The 23803-nt window shown below is 39.8% G+C and overlaps 1 protein-coding gene, 1 long non-coding RNA gene and 1 pseudogene across 2 annotated transcripts; 1 reads left to right on the top strand and 2 right to left on the bottom strand.

Moving 5' to 3' along the window:
* Positions 1–3927: 3927 nt before the first annotated feature.
* On the bottom strand, positions 3928–20121 carry LOC122203931. Its single transcript, XR_006195403.1, has 3 exons — positions 20003–20121; positions 18238–18318; positions 3928–4130 (listed from the first exon to the last, which is right to left on the bottom strand). It is a non-coding gene; the product is annotated as an uncharacterized LOC122203931 (long non-coding RNA).
* LOC122203929 lies at positions 12882–13718 on the bottom strand (annotated as a pseudogene).
* Positions 15151–15667, top strand: LOC122203930 (60S ribosomal protein L21-like). Its single transcript, XM_042911124.1, has one exon. It carries the CDS (start codon positions 15169–15171, stop codon positions 15649–15651), a length of 483 nt encoding a protein of 160 aa, XP_042767058.1. The 5' UTR covers positions 15151–15168; the 3' UTR covers positions 15652–15667.
* Positions 20122–23803: the final 3682 nt, after the last annotated feature.

Raw genomic sequence — 23803 nt, 5'->3', positions numbered from 1 at the left:
CTGGGGATCAAGCATTAATTTTGACTTTCAAGTCTTATTATTTACAAAAACACATTTCAGAAGACCATAGCTGCCATAGACAGTGATTCCTCTGATGAATATGGGCAAAGTTAGTGGAAAACCTTCTGGAATGGATTCACCATTCTAGATTCCATTAAGAACATTCATGATTCATGGGAAAAGGCCAAAATATCAACATTATTAGGAGTTTGGAAGAAGTTGATTCCAACCTTCATGGATGAGTTAGAGGGGTTCAAGACTTCAATGGAGGAAGTCACTGCAGATGTGGTGGAAATAGCAAGGTAACTAGAATTAGAAGTGGAGCCTGAAAGTGTGACTGAATTGCTGCAGTTTCATGATAAAATTTCAGTGGATGAGAAGTTGCTTCTTATGGATGAGCAAAGAAATTGTTTTTGGGGAAGGAATCTACTCCTGGTGAAGATGCTATGAAGATTGTTGAAATGACAACAAAGCGTTTAGAATATTCCATAAACATAGTTAATAAAGCAGTGAAAGGGTCTGAGAAGATTGCCTACAATTTTTAAAGAAGTTCTACTGTGAGCAATATGCTATCAAACAGCATTGCATGCTACAGAGAAATCAGTTATGAAGAATCACCCAATATGGCAAACTTCATTGTCGTGTTAGGATTTTGCCACAGCCACTCCAGACTTCAACAGATGCTAATCACAGTAGCCATCAACATGGAGGCAAAACCCTCCACAGCAGAAAGATTATGGCTCCCTGAAAGCTCAGCTAATGGCTAGCACTTTTTAACAACAGAGTATTGTTTGATTCAGCTATATACATTTTTTAGACATGATGCTATTGCACACTTAATAGACTGTAGTATAAGCTAAATATAACTTTTATATGTATTGGGAAACCAAAAAATTCATATGAATCACAGTACTGTGATTTTTTTTTTTTTTTTGCTTTATTGTGGTAGTCTAGAACCAAACCAGCAATATCTCTAAGGTATACCTATACTTTCATCATTTTACCCTGCCTACAAGATAGTGAATGCAGCATAAAAATGAATGAGAGGGAGACAAATGAAAGGATCACTGTGATAATTATAATAATAATCAAAAATAGGTGCATCATTTATGAGAGTCTAGAGTCTCTAATGTGGTTTCAGAAATTCAGGAGTAGTATCCTGAAGTAGTTCTTGCCTGAACTAATATGTAAGGAAAGGGGAAAAGTTACAGGTGACAAGCATGGGAAGAGTTCAAAAGAGACAGCAGCATGAATCAAGGTAGAAAATCAAGTTACAGAATAATATTGTGGAACAAGTTCAATGGCTCCAGTGTAAATCAGGGGACACTAAGTATCTGGAAGGGAAATAGGAGAGGGAGGCAAAGCTGAGATCAAGAAGAGTTTGTCCTCACACTGGTCAGGGTGGATAAAATGAACAAATCAGGAGACTACAGATGCTGGAGAGGATGTGGAGAAACGGGAACCCTCTTGCACTGTTGGTGGGAATGCAAACTGGTGCAGCCACTCTGGAAAACAGTGTGGAGTTTCCTCAAAAAAATTAAAAATAGATCTACCCTGTGACCCAGCAATAGCACTGCTAGGAATTTACCCAAGGGATACAGGAGTACTGATGCATAGGGGCACTTGGTTTATAGTAGCACTTTCAACAATAGCCAAATTATGGAAAGAGCCTAAATGTCCATCAACTGACAAATGGATAAAGAAGATGTGGTTTATATACACAATGGAATACTACTTGGCAATGAGAAAGAATGGAATGTGGCCATTTGTAGCAACGTGGATGGAACTGGAGAGTGTTATGCTAAGTGAAATAAGCCCTACAGAGAAAGACAGATACCATATGTTTTCACTCTTATGTGGATCCTGAGAAACTTAACAGAAAACCATAGGGAAGGGGAAGGGAAAAAAAAAAAGTTAGAGTGGGAGACAGCCAAACCATAAGAGACTCTTAAAAACTGAGAATAAACTGAAGGCTGATGGAGGTTGGGAGGGAGAGGAGGGTGGAAGATGGGCATTGAGGAGGTCACCTGTTGGGATGAGCACTGGGTGCTGTATGAAAACCAATTTGACAATGAATTTCATATTTAAAAAAAAAACTTAAAAAAAAGAAGAGTTTGTAATTTCTATGTAATAGGAAGTCACCTTAGAGATAGCCTTGCAATTCGAATAGAGCTGTGGCATAAGTGGGGAGTGTCTTGGGGGAGAGGTTGAGACTAAAATTCGATGTTACTAAAGTAGATGATGGTAGTAGTAAAGAGAAGATAGATTTAATAAACAATTTGGAGACTAAATCAATAACTGGACTTGATGGCTTGGTTTTACGTAAAGGTAAAGGGCAAAAGTCAAGGATATCACCTTTTAGCGATCATGTAGATTCTATGTTCATTAGTTAATATTGTTAAGTTATAAGAAAGCATGGTTAGTGAGAAAGGTGATTAAGTTCATTTTGACAAGTTAACATTGAGGTACATGGGAAATAATGATATGTTCATGCCAAAAGGCAATTGAATATCTGGTTCTTAATGTTCTAAGGTAAGGACTAAGCAAGACATGTGAAATTAGTTTTATCAGCATAGAGGGAGTTGCTGAAATAATGGCAGTGAAAAAGATTACTCAGGAAGGGTATATAACATAAAACAGGAGCATGAATAGAAAAGGCACCATTGGGGGCACCTGAGTGGTTCAGTCGGTTAAGTGTCGGACTTCAGCTCAGGTCACGATCTCGCGGTCTGTGAGTTCGAGCCCCGCGTCGGGCCCTGGGCTGATGGCTCAGAGCCTGGAGCCTGCTTCCGATTCTGTGTCTCCCTCTCTCTCTGCACCCCCCCCCCCCATTCATGCTCTGTCTCTCTCTGTCTCAAAAATAAATAAATGTTAAAAAATTAAAAAAAAAAAAAGGCACCATTAACGCTTAGTGGAAAAAAGTAATTTGGAGTTGGATTTGTCTAAAATATATTAGAAAGAAGAGATACAATTTCTTCAAGATCAAAATGTAATTCACTGAAAGGATCAATATTCTAGGCCTTTTGTGGCCTACCTATACAAATACTATTGTAGTAACAAATGAATACATGTTATATTTATTAACTATATGAATCAGGGTTCCTTCAGCAAGAAATAGGAACTTTACCTAAACTGGCATGAATGAAAGACTTCATTACTATGTAGCCTGATGTCTCAGGTCAGATCAAGAACAATACTATCTTAATTTTGTAATATATTGTGCTTGCTGGTGCTATTTTTATATGGTGAAGCAACAGCCTTGCAGGAAGATAAATAGTTTAATAATAAAACATTCAACTTCATTAAAAAAATTTTTTTTACGTTTGTCTAGATAAGAAATTGGTCTTTTTTCATCTGTTAGGAAATTGATGAAAAGTACTGGAATAATGACTAATAGATGGGGAATGTCAACAGACAAATGGAAACTATGAAAAAGAGCCAAACATATGTTCAATAACTGGAAAGTATAATTTATGAAATGAAAACGCTCATTGGTTGGGCTTAACAGTTATTGGAGATAGCAGAAGAAAGGGCCAATGTGTTAACCTGGCCCTTTTCAGAAGTAGACACCAAGAAGGGATTAAACATGCAAGTGTTGTGTTACAGGAAGCACTTGGGAGAGAATATAGGGAGGTTGCTGGAAAAAGCCAGAGAGCCATCAGACTGGGATGTAAGTCTGATTCCAAGTGAAGGAGAGAGGAAAGGAAGGTTTGCTGGATGGACTGTCTGTGCAGTCTATGGAAGGTTTGGAGAGGGCAATGGAGAATCCTTGAACCAAGTCTGCCACCAGAAGAGTCTGTGTTTCCCTGGACAAGTTTGCCTTTGTTCCCTGCCACACTCATTTATGGCAAGTATACCCTTGATGCAAATGCATCAATAGTTTTCAGAACACAGTCTGGATGTATGTCTGTATTATCTTACCTTTAACAACATTGCTTTCCACAGATATACTTTCCTAGTTCACCACCAGTAAAACCTTCAGCAGTTGAGCTGCAGCCTTCTGCCAGAGACTTTCCTCGTTCCATCCTGTTGGCCTGCCAGGTAGTAGGCAAGACAGTCTCAAATCCTCATCTTTCCATCCTGCTTTCTCAGAACACTCCTGATTTTACCTGTGTTATTCCAGGTACTCCCTAAAAGCAGACATTAAGAATGCATTCAGGGAAATGCTTCTTACAGAAAATGGAAAAGGGACTGGGGGAGGCTGTGATAGCCATCATACCACAGTTCAAGTCTGACCTGGAGTGAAGGAGAGGAGGAAGGAACATTAGGTGTCATGTAGTCTAAGGAAAGTTCAGGAATGTCAACAAGGAGTCCTCAGGCCAACATGAGCCATCAGAGGGTTCCTTAGTGTTTGACCAGGACCATGAGAACTTGTGGCCTAAGCACAAACAGTCATGGATTTCACAATATAACAACTTGGGCCCTCACTCAATTATGTTTCTGGTAGCTGGTGGCCTGGAAGGCAATTCTCAATATCAGTAGAGTCAGCAAACATGAAGAAAGACTATTAGGAATCATATATTGGGAGCATACCTGGGTGGCTTAGTCAGTTGAGCGTCTGACTCTTGATCTCAGCTCAGGTCATGATCTCATAGTTCAAGAGACCACTAATAGCTCAGAGCCTTCTTGGATTCTCTCTCTCCTTCTCTCTGCTCCTCCCCAGCTTGTGCACGCGCGCACACACACACACACACACACACACACACTCTCTCTCTCTCTCTCAAAATAAATAAAATGAATTTTTAAAAATAAAAAAAGAAATTATACATTCTGAAAATGGAAGGGATATAAGATTATAAATAATGAACACAACAAATGAACATTAAAAATAATGAACAAATAATGGGACATTTTAAGTGATCTAACAGATGTGCAAATTGAGTCTCAGAATGAGAAGAGAAAGAGAATGGAACCAAAAAAAGAGCGAGAGAAAAAAATAGTTGAAATTTCCACAAATTTGTGGAAATAATTTACTTACCTACCAAAGAAGCTCAACACATTCCAGGCAAAATAGATACAAGAAAAGCACAACTAAGTATATCGCAGTCCAACAACCAAAAACTAAAATAAAGAGATATTGGAAGTATCCAGAGAAAAACATTTCGTACAGAGGAGCAATGATATATGATGGTATTTCATATCATCATGGAAATGATATTTCGTGAGAAACAATAGATTCCAGAAGACAATGGAAAAACATTTTTAAAGTACGTCTGGAAAATTCTTGGACATGGCCAAATGATAAACCATAAAACAAGTCTCATGAAATTTCAAAAATATTGAAATTTTACAGAGTATGTTCCCTGGCCACAATGGAATTAGAATAGAAAGGAAAACATAAAACTGTGTTTATTTACAAATGATATGATGGTTTATACAGAAACATCAAAATGAATGTACAAAGAACTAGTAGGTTTAATATGTGAATTTTAAAGGTCATAAAATAGAAGTTTAATATACAAAAATCGGGGTGCCTGGATGGTTCAGTCAGTTAAATGTCTGGCTTCGGCTCAGGTCATGATTTCACAGTTTGTGAGTTCGAGCTCCATGTCGGGCTCTGTGCTGACAGCTCAGAGCCTGGATCCTGCTTCAGATTCTGTGTCTCCCTCTCTCTCTACCCCTCCCCTACTCACGCTCTGTTTCTCTCTCTCTGTCTCTCAAAAATGAATAAACATTAAAAAAATTTTTTAAATATATACAAAAATCAATCATAGTTCTGTTTACCGGCAAATAATCAGAAGATGAAATTTTAAAACACCATTTACAATAGCATCAAAAATAAACTGCTAAAGGGGCGCCTGGGTGGCTCAGTCGATTGAGGGTTCAACTTCAGCGCAGGTCCTGATCTCTAGGTTTGTGAGTTCAAACCCCACATGGGGCTCTCTGCTGTCAGTGCAGAGCCTACTTTGGATCCTCTGTTTCCCTCTCTCTCTGCCCCTCCCCCTGCTCTCTTCCCCATGTGCACATACTTTCTCTCAAAAATAAACATTAAAAAAAAAAAAAAAAACTACTGGGGCACCTGGGTGTCTTAGTTGGTTGAATGTCTGACTTTGGCTCAGGTCATGAACTCACAGTTAGTGAGTTTGAGCCCTGCATCAGGCTCTGTGCTGATAGCTCAGAGCCTGGAGCCTGCTTCGAGTTCTGTGTCTCCTTCTCTCTCTGACCCTCCCCTGCTTGTGCTCTCTCTCTCTCTCTCTCAAAAATAAATAAACATTAAAAAAAATAAAATACTTAAAATTAAATTTACAAAAATTGTGTAAGACTTCTACAGTGACAAATACAAAATATTGATAAGAAATATTAAAGAAAATCTAAATAAATGGAAAGTTATATCATGATCATGGATTAGAAGATACAGTATAATTAGATTAATAGTCTTTCCAAAATGATCTTTATTTTTTTTAATGTTTATTTTTGAGAGAGAGAGCTTGCACGTGCACAAGTGGGAGAGGGCAGAGAGCGAAGGAGACACAGAATCTGAAGCAGGCTCCTGCTGTCAGTGCAAAGCCCACGGTGGGGCTTGAACCCATGAACCGAACTCATGACCTGAGCCAAAGTCAGACACTCAACTGACTAAGCCACCCAGGCACCCCCCAAAGTGATCTTTAAGTTCAACACAATTCCAATAAAAATCCTAACAGACTTTTTTTTTTTCTAGAAATAGACAAGCTGATTCTAAACATTTTCTGGAAGTAGAAAAGACCTAGAGTAACTGTCTTGAAGAAAGAACAAAACTGGAAGCCATAAGCCCCCTCATCGTAGGACTGTTTGAAGCTGGAGTAATTAAGATGCTTTGGTAATGATGTAATGATTGATAAATAAAGGGAACTGAAACTGAAAGCTGACTGACAACATAGCGAGGAAGGTCATTTGATATGGAAAGTAAAGTCTTTTCAAGAACTGGTGCTGCACAAGTTCTCACTGCTTTGGCTTCCCCAAACCGCCATCTCTGTCTGTTCAGTTCAGTAAGACCTCTGGGATTTGTCTGCACGAAGCCTAGAAACTACTACAGGTAACCTGGGACAATCACAGGGTTCACCTGATTGTTTCCTCTCTCTCAGAGCTGACAGGACTGGGCTGCTAGTTGTCTAATGCTTGAAAGCAAGTATTAAATACATTTTGTCCAGTTTCTTGTTATGGGAGAAGGTGAATCCAGGCCCTGTTTCCACCATGACTGAAACAGAAGCTGATGTGCTTTTTTTTTTTTTCTTTTTTTAGCAGTCTTCAAGCCTAGTGCTGGAGCTTGAACTCACCACTGTGAGATCCAGAGCTGCACTGAGATCAAGAGTCTGACACTTAACCAACTGAGCCACCCAGGTGCCCCTGATGTCACTTTTAAAAGAGCTTCTGTCTGCTCTGTGAAGATAATTTGTCATGGAGCAAAAATGGAAGAAAGGAAAGCAGAGTCCATTCGGGAAGTATTTGTAGGAGCCCAAGTGAGAAACGGCAGTGCTTAAATTAGTGCAGCAGCCATCAGAACGAACACCAGTCAGCTGCTCAGTGCATGTCAGAGTTAGAGCTGGCGGTACCTACTGATAGGTTGGATTTAGAGCAGCAAGAAGAGTATAGACGTGGACATTAAGAATAATAGAAGTTTGGGGCCTGAAAATCTGCCTGGATGCCATTTACTGAGAGAAGACAGAGTATGAGAAGATTCAGGGGTTTTTTGATGGGGGTGGGAGGTAAGGAAGCAAAGAGTCTGAAGCCTCCTTTCTTTGTCTAGAAGTGTAAAAGATAAAATTCAGAAATTGATTTAAAAATTTTTTTTTAATGTTTAGTTTTGAGAGAGAGACAGAGACAGAGTGCTAGTGGGGGAGGGGCAGAGAGAGGAGACACAGAATCCCAAGCAGGATCCAGGCTCTGAACTGTCAGCACAGAGCCCCACACAGGGCTCAAACCTACAAGCTGTGAGATCATGACCTGAGCCAAAGTTGGATGCTTAACCAACTGAGCCACCCAGGCACCCCAGGAATGGATTAAAAAAATTTTCTTTTCCTTGGGGATCCTGGCTGGCTCAATAGTGTTGCATGCAACTCTTCATCTGAGGGCCGTAGGTTCAAGCCCCATGTTGGGCATGGAGCCTACTTATAAATAAATAAATAAATAAATAAATAAATAAATAAATAATAAAATTCCACCCCCACTCATTCTCTCTCTCTCTCTCACTCTCTCTCTCAAAAAAAAAAATTTTTTTTTTAAGTGGGGGGACCTGGGTGGCTCAGTCGGTTAAGGGTCAGACTTCTGTTCTCACAGGTTCATGAGTTTCAGCCCCACATCCGGCTCTGTGCTGTCAGCACAGAGCCTGGTTGGGATCCTCTGTCCTCCTCTCTCTTTGCCCCTCCGACTCTTTCCTCTCTCTCTCTCTCTTTCTCTCTCTCAAAAAATAAACATTTAAAAAAATTAAAATATTTTTTCTTACATTTTTATGGCATATTATATGTCTCTCTTCTCTAGACCATGAGTTCTCTGAAGAGTCATTGTCTTATTATTCTGATGTCAGATACAATGCACACAGTAGTCCTTTAATGTGTGTGTTTTTGTATGAAACTGGGGGATTTGATCAACTTGATGTCAGGTGTCAGGTGTCAGGTGGAGAGCTGAGTGTTCTGGGTTACAGGAAGGCTAATACTGAATCCCCGGAAAAGATCTAGAATACTCTGTTATTCGTTCTTAGAAACCAACATAGCCCAGTAAGGATAAAAAATGTGTATGAAATCATAAATACAGTGTTTAAATAACCTTAGATGGAAATAATCAGAGAAGATGCCTTGTGATTTTGATATCATTTGTTTCCACAAAGAATAAAAATCCTTCTTTGAATTGAAAATACAGAGGTGAAATGGAGAATGGGCTCAAGTATGTGTCTAATAACATGCCAAAATATCTAAATACACTGCTTAAAAGCTAGTCTTTCTCAACTGAGTGCTATAGTTTATAACGTAACTCCTGCAGAGCTTTTCATGGTCCTAAATGGCTTTATTTTTATGATCGTTAGCTGCAGTGTTAAAAATGCCAAATCAACGCTGCATTCTGTGGGAATGGATGGGAGGAGAAAGGTAACCCTAAATGGTAATAAAAGGCCCTGCTGCCTAAAACTTCAGTTGTATTCGAAATTTTCACTATCAGACTCACTATTTAGGGTAAAGTACTGCCTTAAAAAATAGCCATTAAAATTTGTTAAATGTCTTATTACGTGAGTTAACACAGTAAATATTTTCTAGTATAGGGAGAATGTATACAGTGGTTACAAGCTGTTGTACTATAGACCTTCTCTGACTTACCAGCCTAGTGACCCTGGATAAGAGAGGTTTAACCTCTCTAGGCCTCAATTTATTAATCTATGAAATGGGACTAGTAATATCTACCACACTAGGTTGTTGTAAGGATTAAATCAATAATGAAGGTAAAATTCCTCTAAATCAGTTCTTGTACCTTTAGTTGGCTAAGAAAGAACAGAGCATAATGAAATAAGACCCTGGACAGGTTATATTTTAATGCGGTGGATGGGACTGGAGAAGGCCTTAAGCATAGGGAGTCACCATGGAAGAAAAGAAAGGGTCTTGGCTGAGAATGTTAGTGAACAGAAGGCATGATGGGGATTCTCAGAGGCATCGGGGACACTCCAGAAGGAGGGATAGGGCATCATCACCAATAGAAGATTGGAAGCTGGTGCAAAAAAACCCATGGTTACTTGACAATTTTACTTAGGACAGATCCAAGTAAATACCTAATCTTAACATAGGACAAAGAGTTCTTAAGTTTGGAAACAAGGGAAGAAATAATATACACAAATTAATTATGTTTGACCACAAAAAAAATCTTAACTTTTCTACTTTAAAAACATTTAAAGAATGTTTAAATGAATAGAAGCTTCATAAACAGAAATTATTTTCAAAGATCCCACCAAAGGCCTTCCAGGTAAAGACAGGCATCTACCTTTTCTTACTCCTCTCACAACCCTACTAAAACAACAGTGAAGGGATTTGCATAAAGGCTTGCCCCCACCCCCCCCACCCCCAATGAAGAGGAAAGAGAAAGGAGGCAACAGAAGCAAGATTTTGAAGCTACAAAACAGATGGCTTAGCAAACCCTGCAAAATAGAATCGTAAGTCAGGAAAGCTGACATTCATCTCAATTTACACTGCAGGATCTCCATGGGTTCAGGTAGTGGCAGCCTCTGGCACCTCTGGAGGTAGGGAAGTGGAATAAGAAGAGCTAGAAAAAGGACAGTTGGTTGAGAGTCTACTAAGAAATTGGACCCCAGGTCTTCTGCCTACTCTGAAGCTGGGCCATCAGGGTGACCTTGTGAGACCATAAGGGTTTATTCTCGGGAGAGATTAGCACCGTTGACATCAAGCATAATTGCAAGTGGGGCATATAGTACTGAACACAGATCCCGAGACACCTTGGCCTCTTCTCCCAATCAGCAACTGGCAGCTTTGTTTTTATGAAAGGAGATCAGAAAAGTTTCCTTTAAGGAATTTGGCCAGCCCAATAAACCATATCTAAATATACTGACAGTAGTGGTCCCCAACTACCCCTTTGTGAATGTCCCCTTTCCCCTCCCCTCTTGGAGCCTATAAGCAGCTTTTTTTAGTTCCCTACTCTTGAGGAAATGAAAACAACCAGACATCCGAAGGAAGTTTCCAGTATGAAGGACAGAAACCAAAGAAATAAACAGAAAAAAAGCAACTTGGAGGAAACAAACCACATGAGAGAAAAGAACACTTTTTAAAAGAAATGCTGCCATTAATATTTTGAGAGAGATAAGAAAAGGTATTGCCAATTAATCAAGAATAGGATACTATTTTGAAAGGATGCAGAGGTCCCTCAAAAGAAAAAGAAAATCTCTTGAAACTAAAAACATGATGGCAAAAATAAAAACTCCATAAAGGGGCTGAAAAAATTGGCACCTGAGTGGCTCAGTTGGTTAAGCGCCAGACTTTGGCTCAGGTCATGATCTTCAGGTTCATGAGCTCAAGCCCATGTCGGGCTCTGTGCTGACTCAGAGCCTGGATTCTGTGTCTCCCTCTCGCTCAGTCCCTCCCCCACTCACCCCTGTCTCTCTTCCAAAAAATAAACATTAAAAAAATTTTTTTAAATGGTTGAATGAAAAAATTAAGAAAAGTTTCCAGTAAGCAAGGTAAAGGCAGATGAAAAATGGTAAAAGTAGACAGAAACATTGGGAGACCAGCTAGAAATTGTGAAATCCTAATAATAGGAATCCAGAAATAGAAGAAAATGTATAAGAATGTTCAAAATAAAAAATCAATAAAATTTCTCAGAACTGGAGCACATGAGTCTACAGATTAAAAGAGTCCATTGAGAGCACAGTACAATGGATAAAAATAGGTCCACACCAAGGCACATGTGATGGTTGATTTTATGTGTCAACTTGGCTAGGCTGCAGGATGCCCAAGAATGGAGTCCTTATTTTACACTCATGGTGTCCTAAACTTTGCAACTATTTTATTTTATTCTTATGTAGTTATATTCTGGGATAAATGTGGTTTGTTTGTTTGTTTTCCAATTAAGATATTAGTGTTTGTATAGGAAAAAAAAGTATATCTTTTAAAGAGGGTCATCAAATTGAAATTGAAGTATGGAAGCAATAAAATTATTATCATGCTTTCTCTTAAAAACAGCTGTTATCATATTTTTTAAAACCATGAGCCTGTTGACTGTCAAAATACATAGAGACCTTTGGCATTTATTGTATCAAGGAGGACTTACTCTACCATATGGTGCCTGAGCTGATGACATCGATTTATATAATCCTGAGAGCGTTCCTTGTACATGTGTTAACCATCAAGGTGAAGTGCTATGACTATCAAAGATAGCCAAATCAGGAGTCATAAGCAGCTGGAACCAGGAAAAGAATTGTGATACTTCGTTTTGCATACAAGCTTGTTTTTCTGCAATTACCTTTCTTACATATAGGTTATGCTACCACTAGATGGCAGCACAGTGGTGTTCTGGTGGTCTTTATATTACAAGTCAATGGGGTGCCTGGGTTGCTGTCTGTTGAGCGTCGCTCTGGGTTTTGGCTCAGGTAATGATCCCAGGGTGGACGCATTGACCTCCTCATGGGGCTCCACCTGAGCGTGGAGCCTGTTTAAAATACTCTTTCTCTCTCTCTCTCTGCCCCCTCCCGTGCTTGCACTCTCTCTAAAAAAATAAAAAATTAAAAAATTAAATTAAATTAAATTAAATTAAATTAAATTAAATTTAATTTAATTTAATTTAATTTAATGTAATTTAAATCAAAACTACTAGTCAAATCAGAACCAGGAAACTGGCTTGAGGACTCCCCATAAGCCTGACTGAAACTTAGAATTGAGACTCACTCACATTGCCTACATTCATCCATCTGCACATCCATCCATACTTCCATTCAACAAATATTAAATGCTTTGAAAAAGAACTCTTAATAATGATGTAGTTGAATTTAAAACAATATTCCCAGAACCATATTTTAAAATAACTTAAGGAGACAGAGCTCCTGGGTGGCTCAGTAGATTAAGCCTCCGACTCTTGATTTCAGCTCAGGTTGTAATCTCATGGTTCAAAAGACTGAGCCCTGTGTCCGGCTCTGCGCTGACAGTGTGAAACCTGCTTGGGATTCTCTCTCTCCCTCTCTCTCTCTGCCCCTCCCCTACTCATACTCTGCCTCTCTCTCTCTCAAAAATAAATAAACATTAAAACAATTTTAAAAATAAAATAACTGAAGGAGACTAGACAGAAAAGAAACAGATTGAAGTACATTGTTCCTGCACGGTTGATATAGATGGCAAAGTCCAAAAGTAGGCACTGCATGTTTTTTGTTTTTTGTTTTGTGAAAACAATTTTCTTTTATGTACAGAAAATTCAACAGTGTACACTTAGCCCAGTTTGGTGGCCAGTTCTTTAGCCTTTGCTTTTCCAGCTTGGTAATGCCAGCAACCCACTTTGGACCCAGGATGTTGCCTCCCCAGTGATGGCGTATGTCATCATATCTGTCATTGTAATTGGTCCTGATAGCTTCCACCAGCTTAGCCAGAGTTCCTTTGTCTTCTGAGTTAATGTGTGTGAAGGTGACAGTAGTGCAGGTCTTCCTGGTCTTCCTGTGGACCACACACTCCAGGCTGGCCTTCCGCCTGATAATTCAGTAGGTAACCACCATCTAACAACACAGGGCATGCAGGAAGACAACCAGCTCAATGCGCTCCACATCATGTGCAGTCACTACCAGGTGAGTCTTCTTGTTTTCTACCAAGGTGGTGACATATAAACCCCAGCTCGAAGGACAGGAGACCTCTTAGTGGGGACACCCCTTTTGCCAGCAGCTTTCTTCTCAGCCTGAGCCAACAGTCTCTACTCGTCTTGCTTTGACCAGAGGTCTGTATTTGTGGGCCAGTATAAGCAGCTGAATAATTGTTTGGCAGTGCAAAGCTGGGTGACCTGCTTAATTGCAGGAGGAACTTTCAGACGTTGATAGAGAACAGCCCTTTGCTGCTGCAGCAGGATGTGGGGAGGGGGGGGGGCGGCATTTGACAAAGCAGGTGACGGCATTTGACAAAGCAGGTGAGATCCCTTTTGGGCTCAATGTCCTATCTGATGCCAAAATTCTTGGCTCTTTTCGCCAACAACGGATTGACCACCTTCTCAGCCTCCTGCTTCTTCATGACAGCAGGGACTGGGGCCACCCACTTCCCCTTAGCCTTCTTTCCATTCGACATTTTGGATGGCTGGAGGGGAGAGTGGCTCTGAGTGTTTTTAAACACAAAGGAATCAAGCATTAGTTTTGACTCAATGAGGGAGCCTCAGGAGTCATTTCTTGAGATCAGAAATCCCAAATAATTCAAGGTCAAAACTTTGGAACGGGAATAACTAAATAGTCATCAGAGTCAGGAATAAGGTTGTGTTGATGAATTATGGCTGCTACTCCTTGTGGATCTAGGAAGTTTTATAGAGCTGTCACACAAACAGCTGCTGACAGAGGCCATTTGATACTCAGCATATTGATTTTTAACTGCTATTATTTTCCTTCCACACTATTACTTTGCTTACACATTTGCCTCTTGTGTACTTTCTTCCTGCTCTATTGTTCCTAGCCTAAATTTCATCTACATTTGCTAAGAGTTTTACCTTTGCTAAGAGATCTTGGTATGACTCCTCCGATAGTAAGGAGACAAGAGGGTTAGTCTTACAATCCAACTTCTTTAATTCAAACTGCCTTTTCAAACACATCCTAAAGGGCAAAATTTGGCATCCTCTAATGGTCAAAAGTGTAACTTTATTCTTCCTGTATATAGAGAGAATAACATAGAGAATAGCTTTGTCCCCTAAAGTAATGGCTTTTAAACCTTTTGGAATTTGACCTTCGATCAGAAATGCGTTTTACTTCACAGCTATGCCAACCCTGGGACTGTTTGCTCTCAAATCCATTCCTTGCTCTTCCTCTGCCAAGTTTTAAGGATGCTGATCCCAAGAGGCTGTATTTCCACGGCTCCCAAGTTACGTTAACTGATTTCTGGGTGGGTGCCACTCGTGTGCAGTCCTGCCCTGACACTGGAGGGTGGGAGGAATGGGAAAGCCAGGATGATTCTCCTCATCTTTCTCTGCCTGCAGTGCATCTTTGACAGTGACTAGCTCTTCTCTGTGGCTCCAGCTCCAGCCAAAAATGTCCCCCTGCGATTTAAGCTTCTCCAGGATGACCCCAACTCTGGGACCCAGCAACACTGCTACTTCCCTTTATCCCTCCAGTCGAAAGGTATGTGGTTTCTGCCATTGCTGATCTCTGGGTTGTCTTATCTTCCCTTATTTGGCTTCTCTACCTATTCATCATTTGTGAAACAAGTTTCCTGTGTTAAATTCCCTCTGTTAAAAATACTCTGACCATGGGGGTACCTGGGTGGCTCAGTGGGTTAAGCGTCCACGTCTAACTCTTAATTTTGGCTCAGGTCATGATCTCGTGTTTCATGAGTTCAAGCCCCACTAGGGCTCTGAGCTTGACAGTGTGGAGCCTTTTTGGGATTCTTTCTTTCTCCCTCTTTCTCTGCTGCTGCCATCCTCTCTTTCTCAAAATAAATAAACTTAAAAAGAGAACACTCTGACCATGATATCTTTTTCCTGATATTTAATTATATCACATACAGGGGAACTGCCACCTTCCAGTAATTCGCCAAAATGACCAACACAAAGGGAAAGAGGAGAGCTACTCGCTATATGTTCTCTAGGCCTTTTAGAAAACATGGAGTTGTTCCTTTGGCAACATACATGCAAATCTACAAGAAAGGTGATATTGTGGACATCAAGGGAATGGGCACTGTTCAAAAAGGAATGCCCCACAAATGTTACCATGGCAAAACTGGAAGAATCTACAATGTTACCCAACATGCTGTTGGCATTGTTGTAAACAAACAAGTTAAGGGCAAGATTCTTGCTAAGAGAATTAATGTACGTATTGAGCACATTAAGCATTCAAAGAGCCGAGACAGCTTCCTGAAGCGTGTGAAGGAAAATGATAAGAAAAAGAAGGAAGCCAAGGAGAAATGTACTTGGGTTCAACTGAAGCGCCAGCCTGCCCCACCCAGAGAAGCACACTTTGTGAGAACCAATGGAAAGGAGCCTGAGCTGTTGGAACCCATTCCCTATGAATTCATGGCATGATAAGTGTAAAAAAATAAAAGACGTCAAGACTGTAAAAATAAAATAAATAATAATAATTATATCACATACATATATGGGGAACAGAAGCAAATGCTTCATTAACAGTATTCCTTTTACTGTTTACAGACTCTGATATTCCTATTTTGTTCTATTGCACCTTTTAAAATGCCAATCACAACCTGTTAAATTGAGTTCATAACTCACTGATGGGTTGTATCTCACTAATGGAGATTTGGAAAACAGTGTCTTAGAGACCATATTTATTCATTTTTACTTTTTAGAAAGCAGATTCACAGTAAACTTACCCTTTTAGGTGCACATAAGAATTTTGAAAATTATATATAGAATATTTTAATCACCTCCAAAAGTTCCCTTGTTCTTTTTTTTTTTTTTTTTAATTTTTTTTTAACGTTTATTTATTTTTGAGACAGAGAGAGAGCATGAACGGGGCAGGGTCAGAGAGAGGGAGACACAGAATCCGAAACAGGCTCCAGGCTCCGAGCTGTCAGCACAGAGCCCGATGCGGGGCTTGAACTCATGGACCATGAGATCATGACCTGAGCCGAAGTCGGCCGCTCAACCGACTGAGCCACCCAGGCGCCCCTCCCTTGTTCTTTTTTGTAGTTAACCCCTCTCTCCATCCCTAGGCCCTAGTAACCACCAATGTATTTTTTTGTCCTTGTATTTTTATCTTCTCCAGAATGTCATATAAGTAAAATCATATACTATAAGGTCTCCTGAATGTTTTTTTTCACTCAGCACAATGCTTTTTAGATTCATTTGTATTTACTCAAAGGATACAAAAATACAGATTTGAAGGGGTACATCACCCTGATGTTTACAGCAGCATTATCAACAATAGCCAAACTATGGAAAGAGCCCAGATGTCCATCAGCTGATAAATGGATAAAGAAGATGTGGTATATATATACAATGGAATATTACTCAGCCATCAAAGAGAATGAAATCTTGCCATTTGCAATATGAATGGAGCTAGAAGGTATTATGCTAAGCAAAATCAGTCAGAGAAAGACAAATACCATATGATTTCACTCATATGTGGAATTTAAAAAACAAAACAGATGAACATATGGAATGGGGGAAAAGGGAGAGGGAAGCAAACCAAAGAGACTCTTAACTATGGAGAACAAACTGAGGGTTGGTGGAGGGAAGTGTGTGAGGGATGGACTAAATGGGTAATGGGTATTAAGGGGGGCACTTGTTGGGATGAGCACTGAGTATTATATGTAGGTGATGAATCACTAAATTCTATACCTGAAACCAATTTTACCATGTATGTTAGCTAGAATTTAAATAAAAACTTGGAAAGAAAATGAAGAGATTCATGTGTGTTTTTGCATGTATAAGTAGTTGATTCTTTTTATCGCTGAATGATACTCTATTATCACATTAAATCTTAGAGACGTCTTTTTTTAGTCTAAAATGCACATTTTACTTCTGCTGTTTGTTTTGCAACGTTAGTCTGAACCCATGTAAAACCTTTGTGGATATCTTAACCGCTGGATGGAGGCATGGGGATGGGAGGTCATCACAGAACAGCCTCAACAATTTTCGTGTTCAAAGGCAAGAGACTAATAGCCTGAGATCTGGAATCTTAGTCTGTTGGTTAAATTCTTCATTTAACTTTTGCTACCTCCCTATCTCAAGCAAATTACTTAACCTCTCTTAAATTGTAGTTTCCTTGTCTGTAAAATAAGATGGTAGGAATGGTATATGTTTCACCAAATTTTTATGGAGATAAAGTAAAATGAGATAAAGTGTGTAAAACACTTAGTGCAATGATTGGGCACAGTAAGTACAAGTAAATTAGTGTATGTCATAGGAAAGATGGCTATAATTTAGCCAGTCTAAAAAGTCAAGAAGAACAATTTTTTTCAAGAACAGTTCACTTCCTTTAACACCTTATCACTCACTTCCAAGTATCTGGGAGTAGTGTCATTGCCAACCAACGAGGAAAGGAGTCCATGAGGTCAGGAGGAAATGTCTGTGAAACCCAAATTCAGGGACTACCCATTGACTCTGCCACCTAACATCATTAAGTTAGTTGGTCACTGGACTTGAAATCAACAGACATGAAGTGGGAGTGGGGAGTCTGCATCTCTTCTATAATTTCTTCAATTCATATTACATTGGACCTCCAATGCATATCTTAAAAAGATGCAGACAGCATGGTACAATGGGAAGAATCCTAGATTTAAAGCCAGAATACTTTGGTAAGGTTGGATTTACCACTTTGTACTGATGTGATCTTGAACAAGTCACTTAGCATTTCTGTATCCTGGTTTATTCATCTGTAAATGGGTATATAATGTGATTATGCCCCATAAATCTTCCTAAATCAACTGTCACTTGTAATGATTTCAAAATTAACATTTTGTTATTATATAAAAATATATTTGATCATTCAAATGTGGCCATTCAGATTTGGATTATATGAACTCCATGATATGATGAGCATGAAGATTATTTCTGTGAAAGGATTTGTTATTGCTTGGAAATAAAGACTGATTGAGTTTATAAAACACTGTTCCACCTGACTCCTGAATGTCAGTGCTTAATACTCACCAGGCATGCACATTCTAACAGCCTTTGTGTTCATATAATGGACCAGTTAATTCTATTTGCTGCTGAGGATTCAGTCATATCCTACAAACAAAGATAGATTGTTTTGAATTAGTGTCTGCTGGGAAAAGATGTTCAATTGTTAAATTACTTTAGCTATGTGTGAGTTTTAATCACCTGGAGTATATTACTACTTTACAAATTGTATTTCTCTGTAGAATGAAATCTTTATGAATTAGATAAACTATTAATATAGTTCTATATATTTAAATCACACTTGCAGCATATATTGTCATTTTTAAAAAACACATTTTGGGGGGCGCCTGGGTGGCTCCGTCGGTTAAGCGTCCGACTTCAGCTCGGGTCACGATCTCGCGGTCCGTGAGTTCGAGCCCCGCGTCAGGCTCTGGGCTGATGGCTCAGAGCCTGGAGCCTGCTTCCGATTCTGTGTCTCCCTCTCTCTCTGCCCCTCCCCCATTCATGCTCTGTCTCTCTCTGTCCCAAAAATAAATAAACGTTAAAAAAAAAAAAATTAAAAAAAAAAACCAAAAAAAAAAACACATTTTGGGACTTTCAGAAAGCCATTAAAATGTCACTATCCTAAAAAAGCAAAAAAGTACAACAACCAAGGCTTAAGTGTTTTCCACTAAATTTGTTAAGGGACATAAATCTACTATGTGTAACATCCATCCATCTTTTCTATTATAGACTATCTATTATATACTTGGATCGTGTTGCCTGAGCTATGCAAAGATGAATGAGTGAGAAGGTCATCTTTTCTCATCTTTTTTCATCTATTGAAAAAAGGACACAAATGAGTTATAATACAATACAAGGGGTACTGTAATTGAGATATTAATTCATCAGTAAACACTTTTTAATAAATTTAGTGTCAGCATGTGCCAGACCCTAAACTAGCTGTTAAGTACAAGGGTCACCTGAGTGGCTCTGTGGGTTAAGTGTCCAACTCTTGATTTCAGCTCAGTTCAGGATCTCGTTGTCATGAGATCAAGCCCTGCATTGGGCTCTGTGCTGAGAGCATGGAGCCTACTTGGAATTCTCTTTCTCTTCCTCTATCTCTGCCTCTTCCCCCACTCACATGCACATGTGCGCACCCATGCACACACTCTCTCTTTCTCTCTCAAAATAAGTAAACGTTTTTTAAAAATATTAAGAGTTAAGACTATGAGAGGTTATAGTGTGATAGAGGAGACCCACAAATACAGAAGAAATTATGAAAGAGTACCTAACCTGACCTTGTGGAATAATGTAGGAAAATCTTCTCATAGGTAAAATTTAAACAGAGTACAGAAAAACTAATAGGAGGTAAGAGGAAGAAGAGGGCTAAGTACATTGTGGTCAGAAAAGCAACTTTTGCAAAGGTACAAAGATGAGGAAAACTGCAAATCATTTAGTATGTCTGGATCCTGGGATACATATTAGAAAGTGGGAAGAGATGCAGGCCGGGTGAATAGGGGCCAGGTAACGAGGGACTGTGTATGCTGTGCTATCCAAACCATTTTTTGTGGCTGTTGGTTGTCCCACTTTTTGTTGGCCTCTTGGGTATCTTGATGAGATTTTTATTGTCTTTTGAACTGTTATTTCTTTATTGATAAAGTGTTGTTTCTCTTTCTGCTTGTGTTTTTTTTTTCTTTCTTTGTCTATAGTCTTCAGATATTTGACTATGATATATCTTGGTGTAGATTTCTTTGGGTTTATCTCATATGGATTTTACTCAGCTTCTTGAATCTGTAGGTTTATATCTTACCCAGTTTGAGAAGTTTTCAGCCATAACTTCTTTGAGTACTTTTTCAGCTCCACCCTTTCTCCTCCTCTTCAGAGGCTCTAACAGGAACTTTAGATCTTTTGTTGTCCCACAGGTCCCTGAGGCTGCTTTCAATTAAAAAAAAATTGTTTTTAATAGATTTTAGTTTTTAGGGCAGCAAAACCATCAAAGGTGTTCCTGCAGAGAATATGTATGTGTGCACGCACACACACGCACATGCCTACACACACACACACACGTATTCATACACATATATGTGTATATATGTTTTATTGAGATATAATTCACATATCATATGATTTTTAGTATATTCACTGAGTTGTGCTCCCACCATAATAATCAGTTTTAGGAGATTTCACCACTTCAAAAAGAAACTGTACTCAGTTGTAGGCAACCACCAGTCATTCCGTGCCTATAGATTTGCCTATTCTGGACGTTTCATATAAATGGAATCACGCAAGATGTAGGCATCTGTGACTGTATTCATTCATTTAGTTTAATGTTGTCAAAGTTTATCCATATTATAGCATGTATGAGTATTCGTTGCTTTTTATTGTGAGTAACATTCCATTTGTTTTAGTTTTCTATCGCTATAACAATTTAATGCAGACTTAGTGACTTAAAATAATGCAAATTTATTATCTTACAGTTCTATAGGTCAGAAGTCTAATATTAGTGCTGCTGGGCTAAAATCAAGGTGTTGTCAGGGAAGCACTTCTTTCTGGAAGCTCTAGTGGAGAATCTATTTCTGTACCTTTTTCAACCTCTAGTGGTTGCCCACATTTCTTGCCTGATGGTCCCCTTCCTCCATCTTCAAAACCAACAACAACAGGCTAAGTCCTCTCACGTTACATAACTCCAATGTTCTGCCTTCCTCTTCCACCATTAGGAACACTTGTGATTACATTGGGGCCCCATGAATAATCCAGAACAACCTCCCTATTTTAAGGTCAGCTGATTAGAGAACTTTACCTGCTACTTTAATTCTCCTTTGCCTTGTAATATAACATATTCACAGATTCTGGGGTTTTAGATGTAGGTATACAGTGGTTTGCCTACCACCTATAACAAGTACATAGTTTATTTATCTGTTCATCATTTGATGGATATTTGGGTTGTGTCCACTTTGGGGCTATTATGAATAATGCTGCTATGAACACTTCTGTATAAGGTTTTGAATGGATATATGTTTTCATTTCTCTTAGGTAAATACCTAAAAGTAGAACTGCAGGGTTGTAATATTTACTTTTTAGGAAGATCATTCTAGTTCAGAGTAGAGAATGGTTAGGGGTGATATATACTGAGTGTTATGTGAATATGAAGGAGGAACAAGGAACACTTGTTGGTGAAGGCCTCAGAGAGGAAACATTTGAGGTGGATCTTGTAAAGTTATATTATCATTTATTGGCTTTCTTTTAATTATGAAGGTAACAAATTCATTGTAGAGATTTTTTTTCAGTGTAGAAAAGTCTCTAAAAAAGTTTAAAATCGGTGAGGGTACATGGGTGGCTCAGTCAGTTGAGCGGCCAACTTTGGCTCAGGTCATGATCTCACAGTTTGTGAGTTCAAGCCTCACAATGGGCTCTGTGCTGACAGCTCGGAGCCTGGAGCCTGCTTTGAATTCTGTGTCTCCTTCTCTCTCTCTGCTCCTCCCCCACTCACACTGTCTCTCTCCCTCAAAAATAAACATTTAAAAATTTTTTAAAAAAATTTAAATCCCTTACTATCCCACCACCAATGAAAACTACTGTTAACATTCTGCAGTACTTTCTTTGTGTGTATGTGTATGAATTGAGTTCATATCGTATGCATAGTTTTGTTGTTCGTTCTTTTCAATCAACATTATATCATAAGCATTTCCCCATGTCATTAGCCATCAAAAATAACAAAATGGCTACACAGTATTCTATAATAAGAAATTACTATCTGTTATTTAATTAGTCCTTTACTGTAGGATATTTAGGTTGATTTCCAACTTTCTATTATGGTAGATAATACTATAAGGAACATTCCGGTACATACATCTTTTCTTTGAGTTGGATTTGGAAGAATGAGTTACCTGGGAATAACTAGCAAGATAGTGGTTCCCTCTGCTTTAAAATAACATAAGGGGTGCCTGGGTGGCTCAGTCCGTTAAGCCTCCAACTTCCGTTCAGGTCATGATCTCACAGTTCATGGGTTCAAGCCCTGTGTCGGGCTCTGTGCTGACAGCTTAGAGCCTGGAGCCTGCTTCCAATTCTGTGTCTCCCTCTCTCTGCCTTTCCCTGGCTCACACTCTATCTCTCTCTCTCTCTCTCTTTCAAAAATAAATATAAAAGAGGGGAGGGGCCAACATGGCGGAGAAGTAGGGGGTCCTTACTTCCCGTGTTTCTCAAACAAAGAAGTGCAGAAGCCAAAGGACTTTGAACACTAGAGCCTGGGAGGAAAAGAGACTGAATCTGCTAGGAAGAAAATGGGAAAGCTGGAAAAAAGATAGGTGGGTAACTGTGAACTGGGAGAGATTAAAAAAAAAAAAAAAAAGGCCGCATGGAGGGGAGGGACCCCTTCCGCGGAGAGACAAAGAGAAGAGAAAGAGCGGCTAGGGAAGTGTAGGACCAAATCTGGACAGGAGAAAGACCTTGGACTAAGACTGAGAGGGATCCAATCTCTAATTGCAGGGCTTTCTTCGCACTGGAGCCAGCTCCCTGTTCGTGCACGTGGGGAAGAGGGGAGCCAGGGGCTTGGGTGCAGTGGTAGGTCAGGGGCTCAGTCCGCAGTTGGAGAAAGTGGTTCCCTCCCTGGAGGGCTACGTGATAGTACAAAGTCTGCCTGCTTCCGCCACCCTAGGGGGCTCGCAGAGAGGGCAGCGGCTCTCAGTCTGCATAGGAGAAGGCGGTCCTCCCTGAAGTATGGCAGCACAGACAAAGCCAGCCAGGACCACATAATGGCTGCACTGAGAGGCACTTCCCCAGTGCCAGAGTACACAGAGTGGGACTTTGAATCCTAAGCACAGGGTCAGGGGATTGGCAGAATGAGAAGAACAGCCCCGTCTGAGCCCGCGGCATGGTGAGGACGACTCAAACAGAGTCCACCAGGTCCAGCTCTGTGGAGAAGAGACTAGGGGATCACCATTCCCTGACCCCTCCCCACACCATCACCAAGGCTGGGCCTCAGGGATCACTCCCAGGGCCCATAGTGGAGGTGGGTCCAGACTACACCAAACCATGCCCCTTCACACTGGGTAACTTCGTATCCACCTGAGCGGCACAGACCCTGTGGAAAGCTCCTCCTGACAAGCGATGCAGCATTGCCTGGATTAACTCTAGGTCAATTCTGGATTAACTCTAGGTCAATTCTGGATATATAGATATATTCTCCTCCCCCTCATCATTTCTCTTCCTTATCTCTTCCCTACCCTAGGCTGGTTACTCTGGTTATTGGTCTATCTAAACGTACGTATTTAATCCATTATCTTGATACATGTTGTACACTTCCTCCTTTACACTCCTTTCTCTCTCTCTGGAATAATCAAGTCATGTAGTTTCTCTGTCTGGGTACCTTTATCTTCATTTCATTGTCCCTGCCTCCTTTTTTATTTTCCTTTCTCTCTCTCTGGATTAAGCCTTTTAGTCTCTCTGCCTAGTCAATGTTTATTTTTTCTTCTCCCCCACCCCCCACCCCACCCCCACCCCCGCTCCCTCTCCTGTAATTTTTCTCTTTGTATCTGCTGTTCCATCAGCACCGCCTCCACCCTCTTCTTTACTTGTAGTCAGTGTTTTTGGGTTTTTGGTTTTAGTCTTTAGG

Source organism: Panthera leo, chromosome D3 (assembly GCF_018350215.1).
Source record: "Panthera leo isolate Ple1 chromosome D3, P.leo_Ple1_pat1.1, whole genome shotgun sequence".
NCBI classification, from domain to species: Eukaryota; Metazoa; Chordata; class Mammalia; order Carnivora; family Felidae; genus Panthera; species Panthera leo.
The sequence above is the reverse complement of the archived record's forward strand: the minus strand, read 5'-3'. Positions and strand labels throughout refer to the sequence as shown.